The sequence below is a fragment of the Mobula birostris genome, chromosome 4 (genome assembly GCF_030028105.1).
Source record: "Mobula birostris isolate sMobBir1 chromosome 4, sMobBir1.hap1, whole genome shotgun sequence".
Classification (NCBI taxonomy): Eukaryota; Metazoa; Chordata; class Chondrichthyes; order Myliobatiformes; family Myliobatidae; genus Mobula; species Mobula birostris.
In genome coordinates, this window is record NC_092373.1 from 106,912,374 (window position 1) to 106,931,145 (window position 18,772).

Consider the following 18,772-nt stretch of genomic DNA (forward strand, 5'->3'; position numbering starts at 1 on the left):
TTGTTTGCATCATCCTTGCATCGAAGGCACTTCCTACGGTGTCCCTACGAAGAATGTCTTATTCTTGTGTCTGCCTCCTCTCAGTAGCTGAGATACAAATAAATGTTTATTGATTTAATATAAGTGAGTTTCCAAGCTTGCTGCTCAAACCCGAAAAAAAAACAAAATGTGTGAGTAAATTGATTTTTCTCTGTACTCGAACTGAAATTATTTTAATCCATTGTCGGTCGGCAGAGCTGTTTTTTTTTATTACGTATTGTTCTTGGCTTTTAAAATGTAAAACAATATTGTATCAATGAGATATAATGATGCAAAGAGAGATGGGGTGGGCGGGGATTACACTGAACTAGTATCACAGACAACGGGAAATTCCGGTAATGCTTGCAGTGTAATTGCTATTTTTGCTGGATCTGACGAACGTGGAGCAGGATCTAAAGAACGTCTGAAAGACAATAATTACATGGAAAAGGATAAGGTGAAGATGGTTTGCTGAACCGGAGCTACTTGTAGTGAATTGGAGGGCGGAGCAGGAGCAATGAATTGTAAACAAAGAACAGCAGTCAAATTAGCAGAAGAGGAAGCTAAGGCCTTGATGGAAGAGATAATTTAAAATCAGATTACTGTTGATACATTACTACGTGAAAGGAAAGAATACAAATATCAAGTTTCCTGGACGACTTCGTTAAATAAATAATAGATTATAACGAAATAGACCTGAAACATCACAGCGATTCTGCAGATGTTGTAAGTCTTGAGCAACACACAGAAAATGCTGAGGCAGCTCAGAAAGGCCGGGCTATGAAGCTAAATGAACAGTTGACGTTTTAAGTCTTGATGAAGGGTTTGGGCAGAAAGGGACCGTTCATTTCCCTCCGTGGGTGGTACATAGGTTCCCCCTGTATTTTGTGTGTGTTGACCTTTCTCTTGCTCTACACCTATTGCCAGAGATAATGGGTATTTCCAGTTGTTTCTGCTTTTAGTTTACATTTCCAGAATATGAATTCATAAACTATAGAAACAGATCCTTTGGCAAATGCATCCATGCCAAAAATGGTGCCATGCAAACTGATTTCAAAACACAAAATACTCTGCAGATGCTGGGGTCAAAGCAACACTCACAACATGCTGGAGGAACTCAGCAGGTCGGGCAGCATCCGTGGAAATGATGAGTTGATGTTTCGGGCCGGAACCCTTCCATTTGCCAGGAATTGGCCCACACACCTTGAAACTCTCCTGTCTATTTTCTAAGTACATATCATGGGAGATGCCAGAGAGTGCTAGTAGATAAAACCATAACTTATAGGAGCAGAATTAGGCCATTTGGCCCATCGAGTCTGCTCTGCCATTCCATCATGGCTGATCCATTTTCCCTTTCAGTCCCATTCTCCTGTCTTCTCCCCATATCTTCATGTCCTGACCAATTAAGAATTTATTAACCTTTGCTTTAAACATACATAAAGACTTGACTTCCACAACCACCTAAGGCAATGAATTCCACAGGTTCACCACTCTCTCTAAAGAAATTCCTCATCTCTGGTTTAAAAGGACACCCCTCTATTCTGAGGCCGTATCCTCTGGTCCTAGACTCTCCTGCCATAGGAAACATCCTCTCCTGATTTACTCTATCAAGGCCTTTCAACATTTGGTCTGTTTCAATTAGCTCACCCTTCATTCTTCTAAATTCCAGTGAATACAGGCCCAGAACCATCAAATGCTCTTCATTTGACAAGCCATGTAATCCTGGAATAATTTTCACGAACCTCCTTTGACTCTAGTGTCAGCATATCCTTTCCCCTCTCAGTCCCAGTAAAGGCCCCATAACTGCTCACAACACTCCAACATTACATCCTTGCTTTTATATTCTAGTGCTCTTGAAATGAATGTTAATATTGCATTTGCCTTCCTTTCCACCAACTCAACCTGGAAACTAACATTTAGGGAATCCTGCTCAAGGATTCCAAGCAACACACACAAAATGCTGGTGGAACTCAGCAGGCCAGGCAGCATCTAGGAAGAGAGTACAGTCGATGTTTCAGGCCGAGACTCTTCATCAGGACCCAAGGACTCCAAAGAAAAGATTTTTGAATTTCCTCTTCATTTAGAAAATAGTCAACTCTTTTATTTTTCTACCAAAGTGCATGACCATACATTTCCCATCACTATTCCATCTGCCACTTCTTTGCCTATTCTACTAATCTGACTAATGCCTTCTGTAGGCTCTCTGGTTCCTTAAAACTACCTGCTCCTCTGCCTACCTTTGTATCATCCACAAACATTGCAACAAAGCCATCAATTCTGTCATCCAAGTCACTGACATATAATGTAAAAAGAATAGGTCCAACCCAGGCCCCTGTAGAACACCACTAGTCACCAGCAGCCAACCAGGAAAAGGTCCTTTTATTCCAACTATTTGCCTCCTGCCAATCAGCCACTGCTTTATCAATGCCAGTATCTTTACTGTAATAGCATGGGTGTTTAACTTGTTAAGCAGCTTCATGTGTGGAATCTTGTCACAGGCTTTCTGAAATCCAAGAATGCAAGATTTAGTATTCACTATGGAAAAGGATCGTGGCGAGGGTAGGGATGACTTATAGCAGATTGAAAAGCTTGAGCATTAAGACATTAAGAAAGAGGATATGCTGGAGCTTTTAGAAAGCATCAAGTTGGATAAGTCAATGGGACCGGATGGGATGTACCCCAGGCTACTGTGGGAGGCAAGGGAGGAGATTGCTGAGCCTCTGGCAGTGTTCTTTGCATCATCAATGGGGACGGGAGAGGTTCCGGAGAATTGGAGGGTTGCAGATGTTATTCTCTTATTCAAGAAAGGGAGTAGAGATAGCCCAGGAAATTATAGACCAGTGAGTCTTACTTCAGTGGTTGGTAAATTGATGGAAAAGATCCTGAGAGGCAGGATTTATGAACATTTGGAGAGGCATAATATGATTAGGAATAGTCAGCAAGGCTTTGTCAAAGGCAGGTCATGCCTTATGAGCCTGATTAAATTTTTTGAGGATGTGACTGAACACATTGATGAAGGAAGAGCAGTAGATGAAGTGTATATGGATTTCAGCAAGGTATTTGATAAGGTACCCCACGTAAGGCTTATTGAGAAAGTAAGGAGGCATGGGATCTAAGGAGACATTGCTTTCTGGATCCAGAACTGGCTTGCTTACAGAAGGCAAAGAGTAGTTGTAGACAAGTCATATACTGCATGGAGATCGGTGACCAGTGGTGTGCCTCAGGGATCTGTTCTGGGACCCCTACTCTTCGTGATTTTTATAAATGATCGGGATGAGGAAGTGGAGGGATAGGTTAGTAAATTTGCTGATGACACAAAGGTTGGGGGTGTTGTGGATAGTGTGGAGGGCTGTCAGAGGTTACAGCGGGACATCAATGGGATGCAAAACTGGGCTGAGAAGTGGCAGATGAAAATCAACCCAGATAAGTGTGAGGTGGTGCATTTTGGTAGGTCAAATCTGATGGCAGAATATAGCAGCGGTCCCCAACCACCTCAAAGCATGCGCTACCAGGCCGCGAGGAAACGATATGATTTGGCGATATGAGTCAGCTGCACCTTTCCTCATTCCCTGTCACGCACTGTTGAGCTTGAACGCACGCAAGGTCATTACCTGCGCGTCATCCACGTCAGCGCGGGAAGAAGATCAACTCCTCGAGCTTGCAAAAGACGACGGGCTGAAAAGTATGTTTGACATAACATCTCTGCCAGCATTCCGGATCAAAGTCAAGGCTAAATATCCTGAGATAGCCACAAAAGCACTGAAAATGTTTCTTCCATTTCCATCATATCTCTGCAATGAATGCAACGAAAACTAAATTGCGGAATAGACTGGACATAAGGAACCCCCTTCGAGTATTGCTGTCTCCCATCACCCCTCGATGGCACCATGTTGTTGCAGGGAAACAAGCCCAGGGCTCCCACTGATTCAGCGATATTGGTATGTTGCAATGATTTTATATGTTCATACGGGGAAAATATGTGCTGTGTGTTTAATATCCAAACGTTACTTAAAATGTTATGATGCTATTGACTTACTTATATAACTATATAACAATTACAGCAGGGAAACAGGCCATCTCTGCCCTTCTAGTCCGTGCCGAACGCTACTCTCACCTAGTCCCACCGACCTGCACTCAGCCCATAACCCTCCATGCCTTTCCTGTCCATATACCTATCCAATTTTTCTTTAAACGATAATATCGAACCTGCCTCTACCACTTCTACTGGAAGTTCGTCCAACACTTACTTCAAGCTCCCCTGTCCTCCCCGATAATTGACTTATCGCTATATTCATGCGAGGAAAATATGCGCTGTGTGTTTAATATTAAATTCGTTAGATAAACCCTTTTAGAAACGAAATTCAGTGTATTAGCCACTTATCACCCATATTCCGCACCCCCCCCCAACAGAATCGCCAAAAACAAATTGTAGGAAAGATCGGCATGTACATGCATGCAGAAATCGCGTATGCGCACTGGTGCCCGCGCAAGGCTTCATGGTCCTTGTAGTCTTACGGGGTAAACAACATATTTGACTGCTACTCTTGTCCATTGGCAATCCTACCCCCCACCCCCCGGTCGGCCGGTCCGCAAGAATATTGTCAATATGGAACCGGTCAGCAGTGCAAAAAAGGTTGGGGACCCCTGGAATATAGTATTAATGGTAAGACTCTTGGGGTCCGAGTCCATAGCACACTCAAAGCTGCTGTGTAGGTTGACTCTGTGGTTAAGAAGGCATTCGGTGTATTGGCCTTCATCAACCATGGGATTGAGTTTAGGAGCCGAGAGGTAATGTTACAGATATATAGGACCCTGGTAAGACCCCACTTGGAGTATTGTGCTCAGTCCTGGTCTCCTTACTACAGGAAGGATGTGGAAACTATAGAAAGGGTGCTGAGGAGGTTTACAAGGATATTCCCTGGATTGGGGAGCATGCCTTCTGAGAATAGGTTGAGTGAACTCAGCCTTTTCTCCTTGGAGCGACGGAGGATGAGAGGTGACCTGATAGAGGTGTACAAAATGATGAGAGGCATTGATCATGTGGATAGCCAGAGGCTTTTTCCCAGGACTGGAATGGCGAGCATGAGAGGGCACAGCTTTAAGGTGCTTGGAAGCAGGTACAGAGGAGATGTTAGGTAAGTTTTTACGTAGAGAGTGGTGAGTGCCTGGAATGGGCTGCCAACGATGGTGGTGGAGACAGAAACGATAGGGTCTTTTAAGAGTCTCCTGGATAGGTACATGGAGCTTATAAAAATAGAGGGCTATGCGTAACCCTAGGTAATTTCTAAAGAAAGTACATGTTCGGCACAGCGTTGTGGACCTAAGGGCCTGTATTGTGCCGTAGGTTTTCTATGTTTCTACATCCACCGATTCCCCTTATCTATCCTGCTATCCTTCAAAGAATTCCAACAGATTTGTCAAGTAAGATTTTCCCTGGAGGAAACTATGCTGACTACAGCATATGTGCCTCCAAGTATCCCGGAACCACATCCTTAATAATCGACTCCAACTTCTTCCCTGCCACTGATCTCAGACTAACTGGCCTACAGTTTCCCCTCTTCTGCCTCTCTCCCTTCTTGAAATGTGGAGTGACATTTACAATTTTCCAGTCATCCCAAACCATTCCAGAATCTAGTGATTCTTGAAAGATCAATACTGATCAACACCTTAAGTTCCTCCATATACCTGTCCAGTAGTCTCTTAAACTTCACGAGTGTATCTGCCTCCACCACTGACTCAGGCAGTGCATTCCACGCACCAATCACTCTCTGAGTAAAAAACCTTCCTCTACTATCCCCCTTGAACTTCCCACCCCTTACCTTAAAGCCATGTCCTCTTGTATTGAGCAGTGGTGCCCTGGGGAAGAGGTGCTGGCTATCCACTCTATCTATTCCTCTTATTATCTTGTACACCTCTATCATGTCTCCTCTCATCCTCCTTCTCTCCAAAGAGTAAAGCCCTAGCTCCCTTAATCTCTGATCATAATGCATACTTTCTAAACCAGGCAGCATCCTGGTAAATCTCCTCTGTACCCTTTCCAATGCTTCCACATCCTTCCTATAGTGAGGCGACCAGAACTGGACACAGTACTCCAAGTGTGGCCTAACCAGAGTTTTATAGAGCTGCATCATTACATCGCAACTCTTAAACTCTATCCCTCGACCTATGAAAGCTAACACCTCATAAGCTTTCTTAACTACCCTATCCACCTGTGAGGCAACTTTCAGGGATCTGTGGACATGTACCCCCAGATCCCTCTGCTCTTCCACACTACCAAGTTTCCTGCCATTTACTTTGTACTCTGCCTTGGAGTTTGTCCTTCCAAAGTGTACCACCTCACACTTCTCCGGGTTGAACTCCATCTGCCACTTCTCAGCCCACTTCTGCATCCTCTCAATGTCTCTCTGCAATCTTCGACAATCCTCTACACTATCTACAACACCACCAACCTTTATGTCGTCTGCAAACTTGCTAACCCACCCCTCTACCCCCACATCCAGGTTGTTAATAAAGATCACGAAAAGTACAGGTCCCAGAACAGGCCTTTGTGGGACACCACTAGTCACAACCCTCCAATCTGAATGTACTCCCTCCACCACGACCTTCTGCCTTCTGCAGGCAAGCCAATTCCGAATCCACCTGGCCAAACTTCCCTGGATCCCATGCCTCCTGACTTTCTGAATAAGCCTACCGTGTGGAACCTTGTCAAATGCCTTACTAAAATCCATATAGATCACATCCACTGCACTACCCTCATCTATATGCCTGGTCACCTTCTCAAAGAACTCTATCAGGCTTGTTAGACACGATCTGCCCTTCACAAAGCCATGCTGACTGTCCTTGATCAGACCATGATTCTCTAAATGCCCAGAGATCCTATCTCCAAGAATCTTTTCCAACAGCTTTCCCACCACAGACGTAAGGCTCACTGGTCTATAATTACCCAGACTATCCCTACTACCTTTTTTGAACAAGGGGACAACATTCGCCTCCCTCCAATCCTCTGGTACCATTCCCGTGGACAACGAAGACATAAAGATCCTAGTCAGAGGCTCAGCAATCTCTTCCCTCGCCTCATGGAGCAGCCTGGGGAATATTCCATCAGGCCTCAGGGACTTGTCTGTCCTAATGTATTTTAACAACTCCAACACCTCCTCTCCCTTAATATCAACATGCTCCAGAACATCAACCTCACTCATATTGTCCTCACCATCATCAAGTTCCCTCTCATTGGTGAATACTGAAGAGAAGTATTCATTGAGGACCTCGCTCACTTCCACAGCCTCCAGGCACATCTTCCCACCTTTATCTCTAATCGGTCCTACCTTCACTCCTGTCATCCTTTTGTTCTTCACATAATTGAAGAATGCCTTGGGGTTTTCCTTTACCCTACTCGCCAAGGCCTTCTCATGCCCCCTTCTTGCTCTTCTCAGCCCCTTCTTAAGCTCCTTTCTTGCTTCCCTATATTCCTCAATAGACCCATCTGATCCTTGCTTCCTAAACCTCATGTATGCTGCCTTCTTCCACCTGACTAGATTTTCCACCTCACTTGTCACCCATGGTTCCTTCATCCTACCATTCTTTATCCTCTTCACCGGGATAAATTTATCCCTAACATCCTGCAAGAGATCTCTAAACATTGACCACATGTCCATAGTATATTTCCCTGCAAAAGCATCATCCCAATTCACACCCGCAAGTTCTAGCCTTATAGCCTCATAATTTGCCCTTCCCCAATTAAAAATGTTCCTGTCCTCTCTGATTCTATCCTTTTCCATGATAATGCTGAAGGCCAGGGAGCGGTGGTCACTGTCCCCCAGATGCTCACCCACTGAGAGATCTGTGATGTGACCCAGTTCATTACCTAGTACTAGATCTATTATGGCATTCCCCCTAGTCGGCCTAGTATGGCATTCCCCCTGTAGTGATCAAAGGAACATATTCTAGCTGGGATCTATGGTTTGTGGTGTTCCACAGGGGTTTGTACTGGATCTCTGCTGTTTGTGATAGATATAAATAACCTGGTTGAAAATGTAGATGGGTGGGTTAGTAAGTTTGCAGATGATATAAAGATTAGTGGTTTTGTGGATAATGTAGAAGACTGGCAAAGAATACAGCAAGATATAGATCAGATATGTATGGCAGAGAGATGGCAGACGGAGTTTGACTTGGCCAAATGTGCATCTTGGTAGGTGAAATGTAATGAGATAGTACACTGTTAAGAGCAAGACCCTTAAAAGTGTTGATGAGCAGAGGAATCTTGGGGTCCAAGTTCACAGCTCCCTGAGAGTGGCTACATAGGTTGATGGGGTGGTTAAGATGACATATATCATGCTTGCCTGTATTAGTTGAGGCATCGAGTTCAAAAGTCAATTAGTTACAGAGTTATGTTACAGTTTTATAAAAGTCGAGTTAGGCTGCATCTGGAGTATTGCATACAGTTCTGGTTGATAGGAGTTATATGCAGACTTCCTAACAGTTGACTTCCTCTTCAAATTACAATGGGAGATGGAAAAGACATATCAAAATGGCAATGTTAAGATACTTATGGGGGAATTCAATATGCATGTAGATTTGGAAAATCAGCTTGGTGCTGGGTCCCAAGAGAGAATTTGTAGAATTTTTAGTGATGATATGCCTAAATATTTAAAAGAATCCATAACTTTTAGAGGAATGTCATCATATATAGAAGCAGAATCATTTAAAGGAAATAATTCACTTTTATGCAGGTTTAATTTATATCCTGAAAACAATTCAAATTCATTTAATAATTTCAATAAACTAGGAATAGATTCTTTGAGATTCGAAACATTAACCAAAAGATCATCTGCATAAAGGGAGATCTTATGAATAGTCCCATTTATAGAAATTCCTTGAATATTTTTAGCTTCACGAAGTGCAATAGCCAAAGGTTCCAACATCAAATTAAATAACAGAAAATGCCTTTTCAGCAGCTAGAGAAACAACACACTGGGGAGTCTTAGAGAGGGATGAGTATATGATATTTAACAATCTCCGAGTGTTAGAAAAAGAATAACGGCCTTTTATAAAACCCGTTTGATCCTGAGAAATAATTTTAGGTAGTATATTCTCCGTCCGATTAGCCATTATTTTTGAAAGAATTTTGGCATCCACATTTAATAATGAAATAGGTCTAATTATGGAGACCTTTATAGAGCTAATTTAGTTCCCTTGGTGGATTTTATGAAGCAATTTTTTTCTAGATGGAATCCACTTATACTTTCGTTAGCAGGTCAAATTCATGCAGTTAGAATGATGATTTTAACAAAATTTTTATATGTATTTCAAAATATTCCTTTTTTTTAACTAAGAAGTTTTTTGATCAGGTTGACTCTATTATTTCATCTTTTGTTTGGAATAATAAAAGACCAAGAATTGGAAAATGTCATTTACAAAAATTAAAAAAGGATGGAGGTCTTACTTTGCCTAATTTAAGAATGTATTATTGGGCGGTTAATATACGTTATGCATGTTCTCGGTTATATTGGACCGATAAAAAGGAACAACCATCTTGGGTTAATTTGGAATTGAAAATTGTGAAACAATTTCATATAACTTGGTTATTAGGAGCTCCTTTACCTGTACAATTCACTTAGTGATCCTACCTTTTCTCTTTGGAGGAATAAAGGAATTTTTTCCTTTATGGATTTGTTTCAAGAAGGTCGATTGATGTCCTTTGAGAAATTAGTAACTAAATTTTTTTGCAATTTCTTCAGGTCAGACGTTTCTTACAAGAATATTTAAGTAATTTTCTATATATACAAGACTCTGACCTGTTAGACATTATTTTAAAAATGAACCCTTTAGTGAAAGGTTTTATAGGGAAAATTTATAATTTACTATTACAACAGGATAATTATCCTTTACTTAAGATTAAGCAAGATTGGGAAAGAGAGCTTAATATGACCTTGATAACAGAGGATTGGTTGCGAATTTTGAAGCTGGTTAACTCTTCTTCGATTTGTGCCAGTCATTCTCTAATTCAATTTAAAATTGTACATGGAGAATTTGTAGAATGCCTATGAGACAGCTTTTTAGAGCAGCTCAAGCCCACCAGAGGGTCAGCTATTCTGGTTTGGGTGTTGTGCAAATAAGCAGAATTGATTAGAGAGCTTAAGTTAAAGGAATCCTTAAGGTTCAGTGGTCGTAATATTATAGAGTTCACTCTGCAATTTGAGAAGGAGAACCTAAAGTCAGATGCATCAGTATTATAGGGGAGTAAAGGGAAGTAGAGACACACAAATAGAGCTGGCCAAAATTGACTGGAAGGGAACACTAGTAGAGATGACAGCAGAGCAGCAATGGCTGGAGTTTCTGGGAGCAATTTGGAAGACACAGGATGTACACATCCCAAAGAAAAAGCAGGATATAACCATGGCTGACAAGAGATCAAAGCCAACATAAAAGCCGATGAGAGAGAGAGCATATAATAGAACAAAAATTAGTGGGAAGATAGAGGATTGGAATGCTTTTAAAAACCAAAGAAAACAATTAAAAAGTCACAAAGAAGGAAAAGATGGAATATGAATGTAAGCTAGCCAAGAATATTAGAGAGGACACAAGAAGATTCTTCAGATATAAAGTGTAAAAGAGAGGTGAGAATAGATATTGGACCACTGGAAAACAATGCTGGAGAGGTAATAATGGGGGACAAGGAAATATCGATGAACTGAATAAGTATTTTGCATCTGTCTTCACTGTGGAAGACACCAGCAGGATGTCAGAAGTTCAGGAGTTCCAGGGGGCAGGAGTAAGTGAAGTTGCCATTACTAGGAAGAAGGTGCTTGGAAAACTGACGGGTATGAAGGTAAGTAAGTCACCTGGACCAGATGACCTACACCCCAGGGTTCTGAAAGAGGTGGCTGAAGAGATTGCTTTATACATTTATTTATTGAGATTCAGTATGGAGTAGGCCCTTCTAGCCCTTCGATCCACAACACCTGGCTATCCCCAATTTAATGCTCGCCTAATCATAGGCCAATTTACAATGACCAATTAGACTACCAAGCAGGAATTTTTTGGACTGTGGGTGGAAACCAGAGCACCCAGAGGAAACCCACATGGTTACGGGGAGAACGTACAAACTCTTTATAGGTAGTGGCAGGAATTGAACCTGGGTTGCTTGTACTGTAAAGCATCACGCCAACCATTAGGCTACCAAACCATCCCATTGTGGAGGTATTCATAATGATCTTTCAAGAATCAATAGATTCTGACATGGTTCTGGAGGACTGGAAAATGGCAAATGTCACTCCATCCTTAAAGAAGGGAGAGAGGCAGAAGAAAGGAGATTATAGACTAGTTAGTGGTTGGAAGATGTTGGAACAAACAGTTAGGGATGTGGTTTCAGGTATTTGGAGGCACATGATAAAATAGGCCAAAGTCAGTATCGTTTCCTTAAGGTAATATCTTGCCTGACATTTCTGTTGCAATTCTTTTAAGAAATATCAAGTAGGATAGACAAAGGAGAATCAGTCAATCTCATGTACTTTCATTATCAGAAGGTCCTTGACAAGGTACCACACATGAGGCTGCTTAACAGGTTAAAAGCCCATGGTATTACAGAAAAATACTAGCATGAATAGAGCATTGGCTGAGTGGCAGAGGCAAAGACTGGGAATAAAGGAAGCCTTTTCTGGTTCACTGGCAGTGACTAGTGGTGTTCCACAGGGTTCTATGTTGGGACTGCTTCTTTTTGCATTATATGTCAATGATCTGAATTGATGGCTTTGTGGCCAAATTTGTGGATGATATGAAGAAAGGTGGAGAGACAGGTAGTTTTGAGGAAGCAGAAAGTCTACAGAGGGACTTGGACATACTAATAGAATGAGCAAAGAAGTGGCAGATGGAATACAGTGTCAGGAATTGTCTGGTCTTGCATTATGGTAGAAGAAATAAAAAGCATAGACTATTTTCTAAATGGAAAGAAAATTCAAAAATCGAAGGTGCAAAGGGACTTGGGAGTGCTCATTCAGGATTCCCTAAATATTAATTTACAGGTTGAGTCAGATGTGAGGAAGGCAAATACAATGTTAGCATTCATTTCGAGAGGACTAGAATATAAAATCAAGAATGTAATGTTGAAGCTTTATAAAGCACAGGTGAGGCTTCATTTGGAGCATTGTGAGCTGTTTTGGACCCTTTTCTAAAAAAGGATGTGCTGACATTAGAGAGGGTTCAGAGGGTGAGTCTAAGACCAGAGGATATAGCCTCAGAATATAGGGATGTTTATTTAGTATGGAAATGAGGAGGTATTTCTTTAGCCAGACAGTGGGTGAATCTGGAATTTGTTGCCACAGGTGGCTGTGGAGGTCAAGTCATTGGGTATATTGAAGGCAGAGGTTGATACATTCTTGATTAGGGCATGAAGGGATATGGGAAGAAGGCAGGAGATCAGGGCTTAAAGGGAATTGGCCTAATTCTACTCCTCATCTTATGGTCTTAATATAGGAAGGATGTTGAACTTTGAGAGGGTGCAGAAAAGGGTACACCAGGATTCTGCCTGGATTAGAGGGTATGTGCTATAATGAGAGGTTGGACAAAGTTGTTTTCTCTGGAGTGGCGTAGGATGAGGGTAGATCTGATAGAGATTTATAAGATTATGAGAGGTATAGAGTAGACAACCTTTTTCTCAGATTGAAATGTCTAATTTCCAGTCTCTCCTGATGAAAAGCATCCCCATAACATGATGCTACCTCCACTATACTTTACAATAGGGATGGTGTTACCTTACCTGGCTGATATGCAGTATTAGATTTATGCCACATGTACTGCTAAAAAATAGTATATCCTTACTCATAAACACTTTGCAAAGCTTCACTTAGAAAATACTGTAAAGATGTGGAAGAATGTTTTGTAGTCAGTAGAGACTAAAGTGGAAATTTTTGACAGCAAGTGCTAAGCGGGACTGAAAATCTCTTCAGAATTGATGGGAAGATGAATGCTGCTAAATACTGAGAAATCCCAGATAAAAACCTGTTAGCCTCTGCCAGAAAGCTTAAACTGGAGAAGTTAGTTTTTCAGCAGGTCAATGACCCAAAGTACACTGCCAGAGCAACCATGGAGTGGCTTCAAATGAGGAAACTTTATGCTCTTGATTGGCCAGAGTCCTGACCTTAACCCGATCAAATATCTCTGGTAAGACCTTAAGATTGCTGTCCAGCGCTGCTCCCCAAATTACCTGCAAGGATGAATGAGCAAATCCTGCTCCATCACACTCTGCAAGGCTACGAGACTGAAAAAGGATCTAGTGCTTTCCTGGCATATATGATGAATAAACTCATCTTGGGCTTCCAGTCAGATGTAGGTATCAATTATAATCCACATTTTGATGACAAACTGTGCCATCTTCATCAGGATTGATGCCCAGGCATGTCTAGTCTAGTGGTATTTATACCCCTGTGGCCTATTTCTCCTGATTGTTTGGATCTTATCCAATCAGGTTTCCACTCTCCCACCTTCTTTACAATCAGTTTCCAGTTCTTACTTCGAACAAAACCTTCGTCTTTGTTAAAATTTGTTTTCTCTAGTTTTATTTCAATGGCTTCTTTTACCAGACAGTCCCAAAAGCCATTGGTGTGGCACAGTAGTTTTGTCAATCCTATGGCCATTGTGAATGCAATGTTCTGCTACCACCAATTTCTCTGGGTTACCCAAAAGGATACACCTCCTGTGCTCCTTGCTGTAGGTTTCTATTGTGCATCCCATCTGGCTGATATACGCTGCTCCACATTCACAGGGAATTCTGTAAATGCCTCACGATCCTTCCAGAAACCATGGAAATATAGGGAAGACAGGCAGCAGCGACAGGTTCTACTTTGTTGTTAGTTTAACTGGTTTATATGTCGGCCCTTTTAAGACCTGATTGATTTCTTTCACCTTGTAGCCATTCTGTTGGAGTGTTGTGTGTATTTGTCTTATTTCCTTGGGGAGACTCTCTGGGTCCAAAGCAGAAAGAACCACTTTATGTTGGGAGGCATGATGGTGGCTGTTATTGTTGTAAGTCCATGTGAGTGGGTTTCTGATAGACGCCATGTCCAAGGCTACCGTCCAGTTTCTGTCATATTAGAATGTCCAGGAACAGGAGGCAACCATTCTTCTCCATCTCGATTGTAAATTGAATGTTTTGATGTATACTGTTCAGATGGTCGTGAAACTGCTGGAGTGCCTCAACTCCATGAGGCCATATTAAGGAGGTGTCATAGACATATCTGAAGAAGCATTTTGGGCGTAAGGGCGATGATCTCTGAACCTTCTCCTCAAAGTTCATGTAGAAATTAGCAATTGCCGGTGACAAGGGTGATCCCATGGCCCCTCCGTCCATTTGTTCACACTAGTTCCCCTTATAGAGGAAGTATGTTGATGTAAGGGTCTGTTCAAAAAAGCAAATGGTATCTTTGACCACAGGAGGACCAAGCTGTCCTTAATGGAAACTCTCATGAACAGGGACAGCAGTTTGAAACTGACCATTATGTCCTCTAGATTCAGCTGGATGTTGGTTATCATTTTAACAAAATTTGGGGAATGTGTGGTGTGATGTGATGCTCACAGCCCCAAAGGGAGACAGCATGGTTGTTAAATGCTTAGCAAGGTAGTAAGTCAGATAATCTAACCCTCTGATGATGATAGGCTTCTGTGTGTATCTTAGGGAGCCTATACCTGGCTGGAAGCCTGAGGAGAGTTTACTCACCTAATAGAGTTTTATTCAAAAAAACTATTGGCTGTAATAACTGTGAGAGGTGGTTCAACAAAGTACCGAGCAAAGGGGGATGAATACTTTGAACTGCTGACATTTCAGGTTTTGAATTTTAAGTTTTCCATGCTTTACAATTTTTCCTTTTTGGGGCTCTGCTGTGAAAACATGAGCATGTGATTCACAAATAAAAATTCTCAGTTAAATTGATCAAAATTCGCTGGTTGCAATACTCACTTATGTGAACTAAGGGTTGGGGACTGTACTAAAAGGCACTGTAGATTGTAAATAATATGAATGCTTATATTCTATTTTGCTATATTTCTATTTTGTGATATGTAAAATTAAGTACAATAGACAGGAAGATTCCAAAAGAGTTAAAATGTTCAAAACAACAGTAATTTTCTTAACTCAAGGGTTATAACCAACCTTTCCAATGTTGGTAAAGGAAGAGTGGAACAGAAGCAAATTTCACAATAGGAACTGAACTAGGTAAATGTTCCAATGCTATAAACAAGAAACTCAAAGGGGTCATGCAGCACCAATGAAAGGAAATGGGCCAATATTCCAGTGCTAATTGGAATGAGTAAATGCCAATTTGGTAGCACTGCCTCCCTTTGGATGAAGAGATTACTGGATATTCCATTTCATATAGAAATACTTCCCTCTTCACTAGTGGCACTGGAAGATTATCTGGTAATCTGTTGATAGAATACCACAGGTGCAGAATAAACATGGTAAAGCAGTATGCTACCTCACATATAATTAAACCTGGGGAATTGCACATTCTCTTTGTGATCACATGGCTTTCCTGACAGCTCCTGTTTTCTCCCAAAGGCTAATTGACTACTGTACATTACCACTTGAGATTCAACAGTGACAAAAATAAATCAGAGCTATTGATGGGGTACGCCTGAACGTAAGTAAGTTGCAGGGGTATGGGGACATAACAGCAAATGGCACTATTGGATTGCTCTGTGGAGGTACAGATCGAAATGTCTGAATGCCTCTTTCTGTGCCACAATCGATAGAAAACACGAATGACTGACTATCTAACATTGCTAAATTACTCAATATTTATGACATTATCTTAGGGCAAATGGCTTGTCTCAGAAAAATGACTTACAGAAAATTACACTAACTCTGTCTTTGAAAGTATTTATCAATAAGTATCTTGTAACATCAGTCTACTGCCATAATTTGCAGAATATCATGCTAGATCAATAAAAGAGCAAAACAAATATCAACAAAGTATGAGACAGGAAAATGGATAGATTGTAAATAAGAGACAAAAACATTTAGTCAATATTTATAGATTTTACTTTGACCAATTACAAGCCAGGGTTTAAAATGTTTTTCCATAATTACTCATAGTTATTCAATTTGACTATATGAGTGTACTTTCTGCTCACAATACAGTCCATTCCTGGTCAATTCCTGATCCATTGCAAATACACCTACTTTAATGTCTATTGACTAAATATCCATGCCCTTGAATATTGGTGAGAAGTGACTTTTGAAAACTTTAAAACTATGAAATACAAAATTCTCTTTCAACAATTTCATTGTTTTCCAATTGCTTCTCACCAAGATTTTCTCTGTCGAAGGACAGACTTAACTTGACATAGTTTGATTAGTCAGCTTCAGATGAGTTGTCTTATGCTACATTCTTTTTGGAATATTTCTCGTGCGAGGCCAATATATTTGCAATGTTTTATTCATAAATGTAAAACAATTGGAATTATTCATGCACTTGTTAAGATTTTTCTAATCCAAAAATAGACAATATATTTCAGATAAATGCTGCATTTAATATTTTGCTTAATTTAAGCAGTGGAACATACCAGGTCTTACAGTTTGAAGTTCAGGAAGTTATTTATTCATATGTTGGTTTTCTAAACTTCCCATTACATCCTATACATTTATTTAGTTAGAGCTGTTGTACACATTCAGTTTTCTTCTGTTTCTTGAGATTTCAGCTGACCATAGTGTGGAGTGTTGATTGTACAATAAAACAATCTGTCCATTTTATCAGCCCTAGCAATACAAGGTTGAATATAAAATAAAGCTAAAAATGAAAACCCTACAGAGCACTTATAATTCCACACAAAACAAAATATTTAAAAAATGTTTTTTGTTAAATTTGACAACACACTTGTGGTTTGAATTGACAGACAGCATAGAAGACCTGCATTCAGATCCTTGAGCCCTAAATGGTCTGCATGGGACAGGAGGAATTTGATAACAAAACATTCAACACTGTTGCATACAGTTTATTCTTTCCATTGTAATTTAACCAAAAAATGAGGCTACTTTTTATACATTATAAAATTAACTTCTATATACACACTGACTTTTATAATGTGCATTCTGAAACCACATTCAGTAGCCCTGCAAGTGATCTTAATGCAGACTGCACTCACTAGTCATTCTGGATAAGTTCTTACATTTATAATCATCACGTCTACTACACACTGACAAACTAATGAAAAGAAAAATCAACATATACACTGATAAAATTACATACAAGAAACTTAATAGGATCAAAATTAACAAAACTATAAAATGGGCCTTATACATGGCAATAAATAAATCAAATTTTGTATTAGGTAACAAGGTCTCCAAGTTCCTGACCCATCTAGGAAAAAAAACATTCAAACCCATTCTTTAATGTCATTATTATAACTCTGCAATGAAAGTGGCTTTTTAAAAATCTTTATTGTAGCATAGAGTCAGGCATTTCAGTGTTGTAACCAGGAATTTATTCTGCAGATCTGTAAATTTTATTGACCAGCTTTGCATATTCCTGAGGTCAGTGTAAAACTCTTATCAAGATTGAAACACTGTTTGAAAACATACATGTCAATGTAGCTGAAAGCAAGTCCAGTCTCCAAGGTAAATGGATTTCTCTTTAGATGACCATTCTGCCCCAACTCTTCCATCACCCACACCATACCAACCTCCCACCAAGAAACAAGATGATGACTGATCAGTTCCAACTCACGAACTATCAATGTTACTTGGAGATTTGTTGCTGAATGTGAAGAAGAAACTCATAATATGATAATGCAGATTCTGTTCTGTCCTCCACTAACTTGTGAAAGAAACTTGTTTTGAATGGAGCATCATCCCTGTTAATATTTAACAAACATTCAGAGTATTGAACATGATAAACATAATTTGAAAATTAATCATTCACTAAGGGGAGATCTGCTGATGGCTGACTCCACAATAGTTTGTCCTTGGACCACCCTGTTTTTATTTCCAGTGTGGTTCTGGACTCATTGCATAGTCTTTTGCAGATTTTTCTGCAGGGTGATTGACTCTCAGCATTTCACTCTGACCTTGTGCAAAATAAGGCTTCTGGCATATGACCATTTGTACTCAGAATAACTTTAACAACTATGAAACCCTGCACAAAGCTGTCTCTGCAATTTCATGTTTATGGATGTTAGAAAATTTCAAAACATGACATCTGAAATTCTGTCTGCCCACTACCTTGGACCCCCATCAGTTTCCCTATCGCACCAACAGGTCAACAGAGGACCTTCACTCCGCGGCACTTCACTCTGCTCTGACCCACCTGGACAGCACCAACTCTTATGTCAGAATGCTGTTCATTGACTTTAATGTCATTATTATAACTCTGCAATGAAAGTGGCATTCAATACTGTGATCCCCTCCATGCTGATGGCCAAACTTCGCCAGCTTGGTATCAGCTCATCCCTCTGCAATTGGACCTTGGACTTTCTAACTAACAGACCCCAATTAATTAAGTTAGACAACCTCTCCTCCTCCACTCTCACCCTGAACACCGGTGTGCCTCAAGGCTGTATGCTGAGCCCTCTTCTGTACTCCCTTTTCAACTACGACTGCGTTCCTGTACATGGTTCTAACTCCATAATCAAGTTCACAGACGACACCACAGTGGTTGGCCTGATCAGAGGGGATGACAAGATGGCCTACAGGGACGAGGTTCAGCACCTGGCCATATGGTGTGCCGATAACATTCTGGCCCTTAACACCCAGAAGACCAAGGAG

General features: G+C 40.7%; 1 protein-coding gene across 10 annotated transcripts in view; it reads right to left on the reverse strand.

Annotated features, from left to right (window-relative positions):
• Positions 1–16,034: 16,034 nt before the first annotated feature.
• Positions 16,035–18,772, reverse strand: part of LOC140196528 (protein transport protein Sec24B-like) — a 231,583-nt gene continuing 228,845 nt past the window's right edge. For all 10 annotated transcript variants that reach the window (XM_072255876.1, XM_072255877.1, XM_072255884.1 and 7 more), the window contains one exon: positions 16,035–17,862. In XM_072255876.1, the coding sequence (XP_072111977.1) occupies positions 17,748–17,862 (115 nt within the window). In that variant the 3' untranslated portion in view covers positions 16,035–17,747. The remainder of the gene's footprint in view (positions 17,863–18,772) is intronic.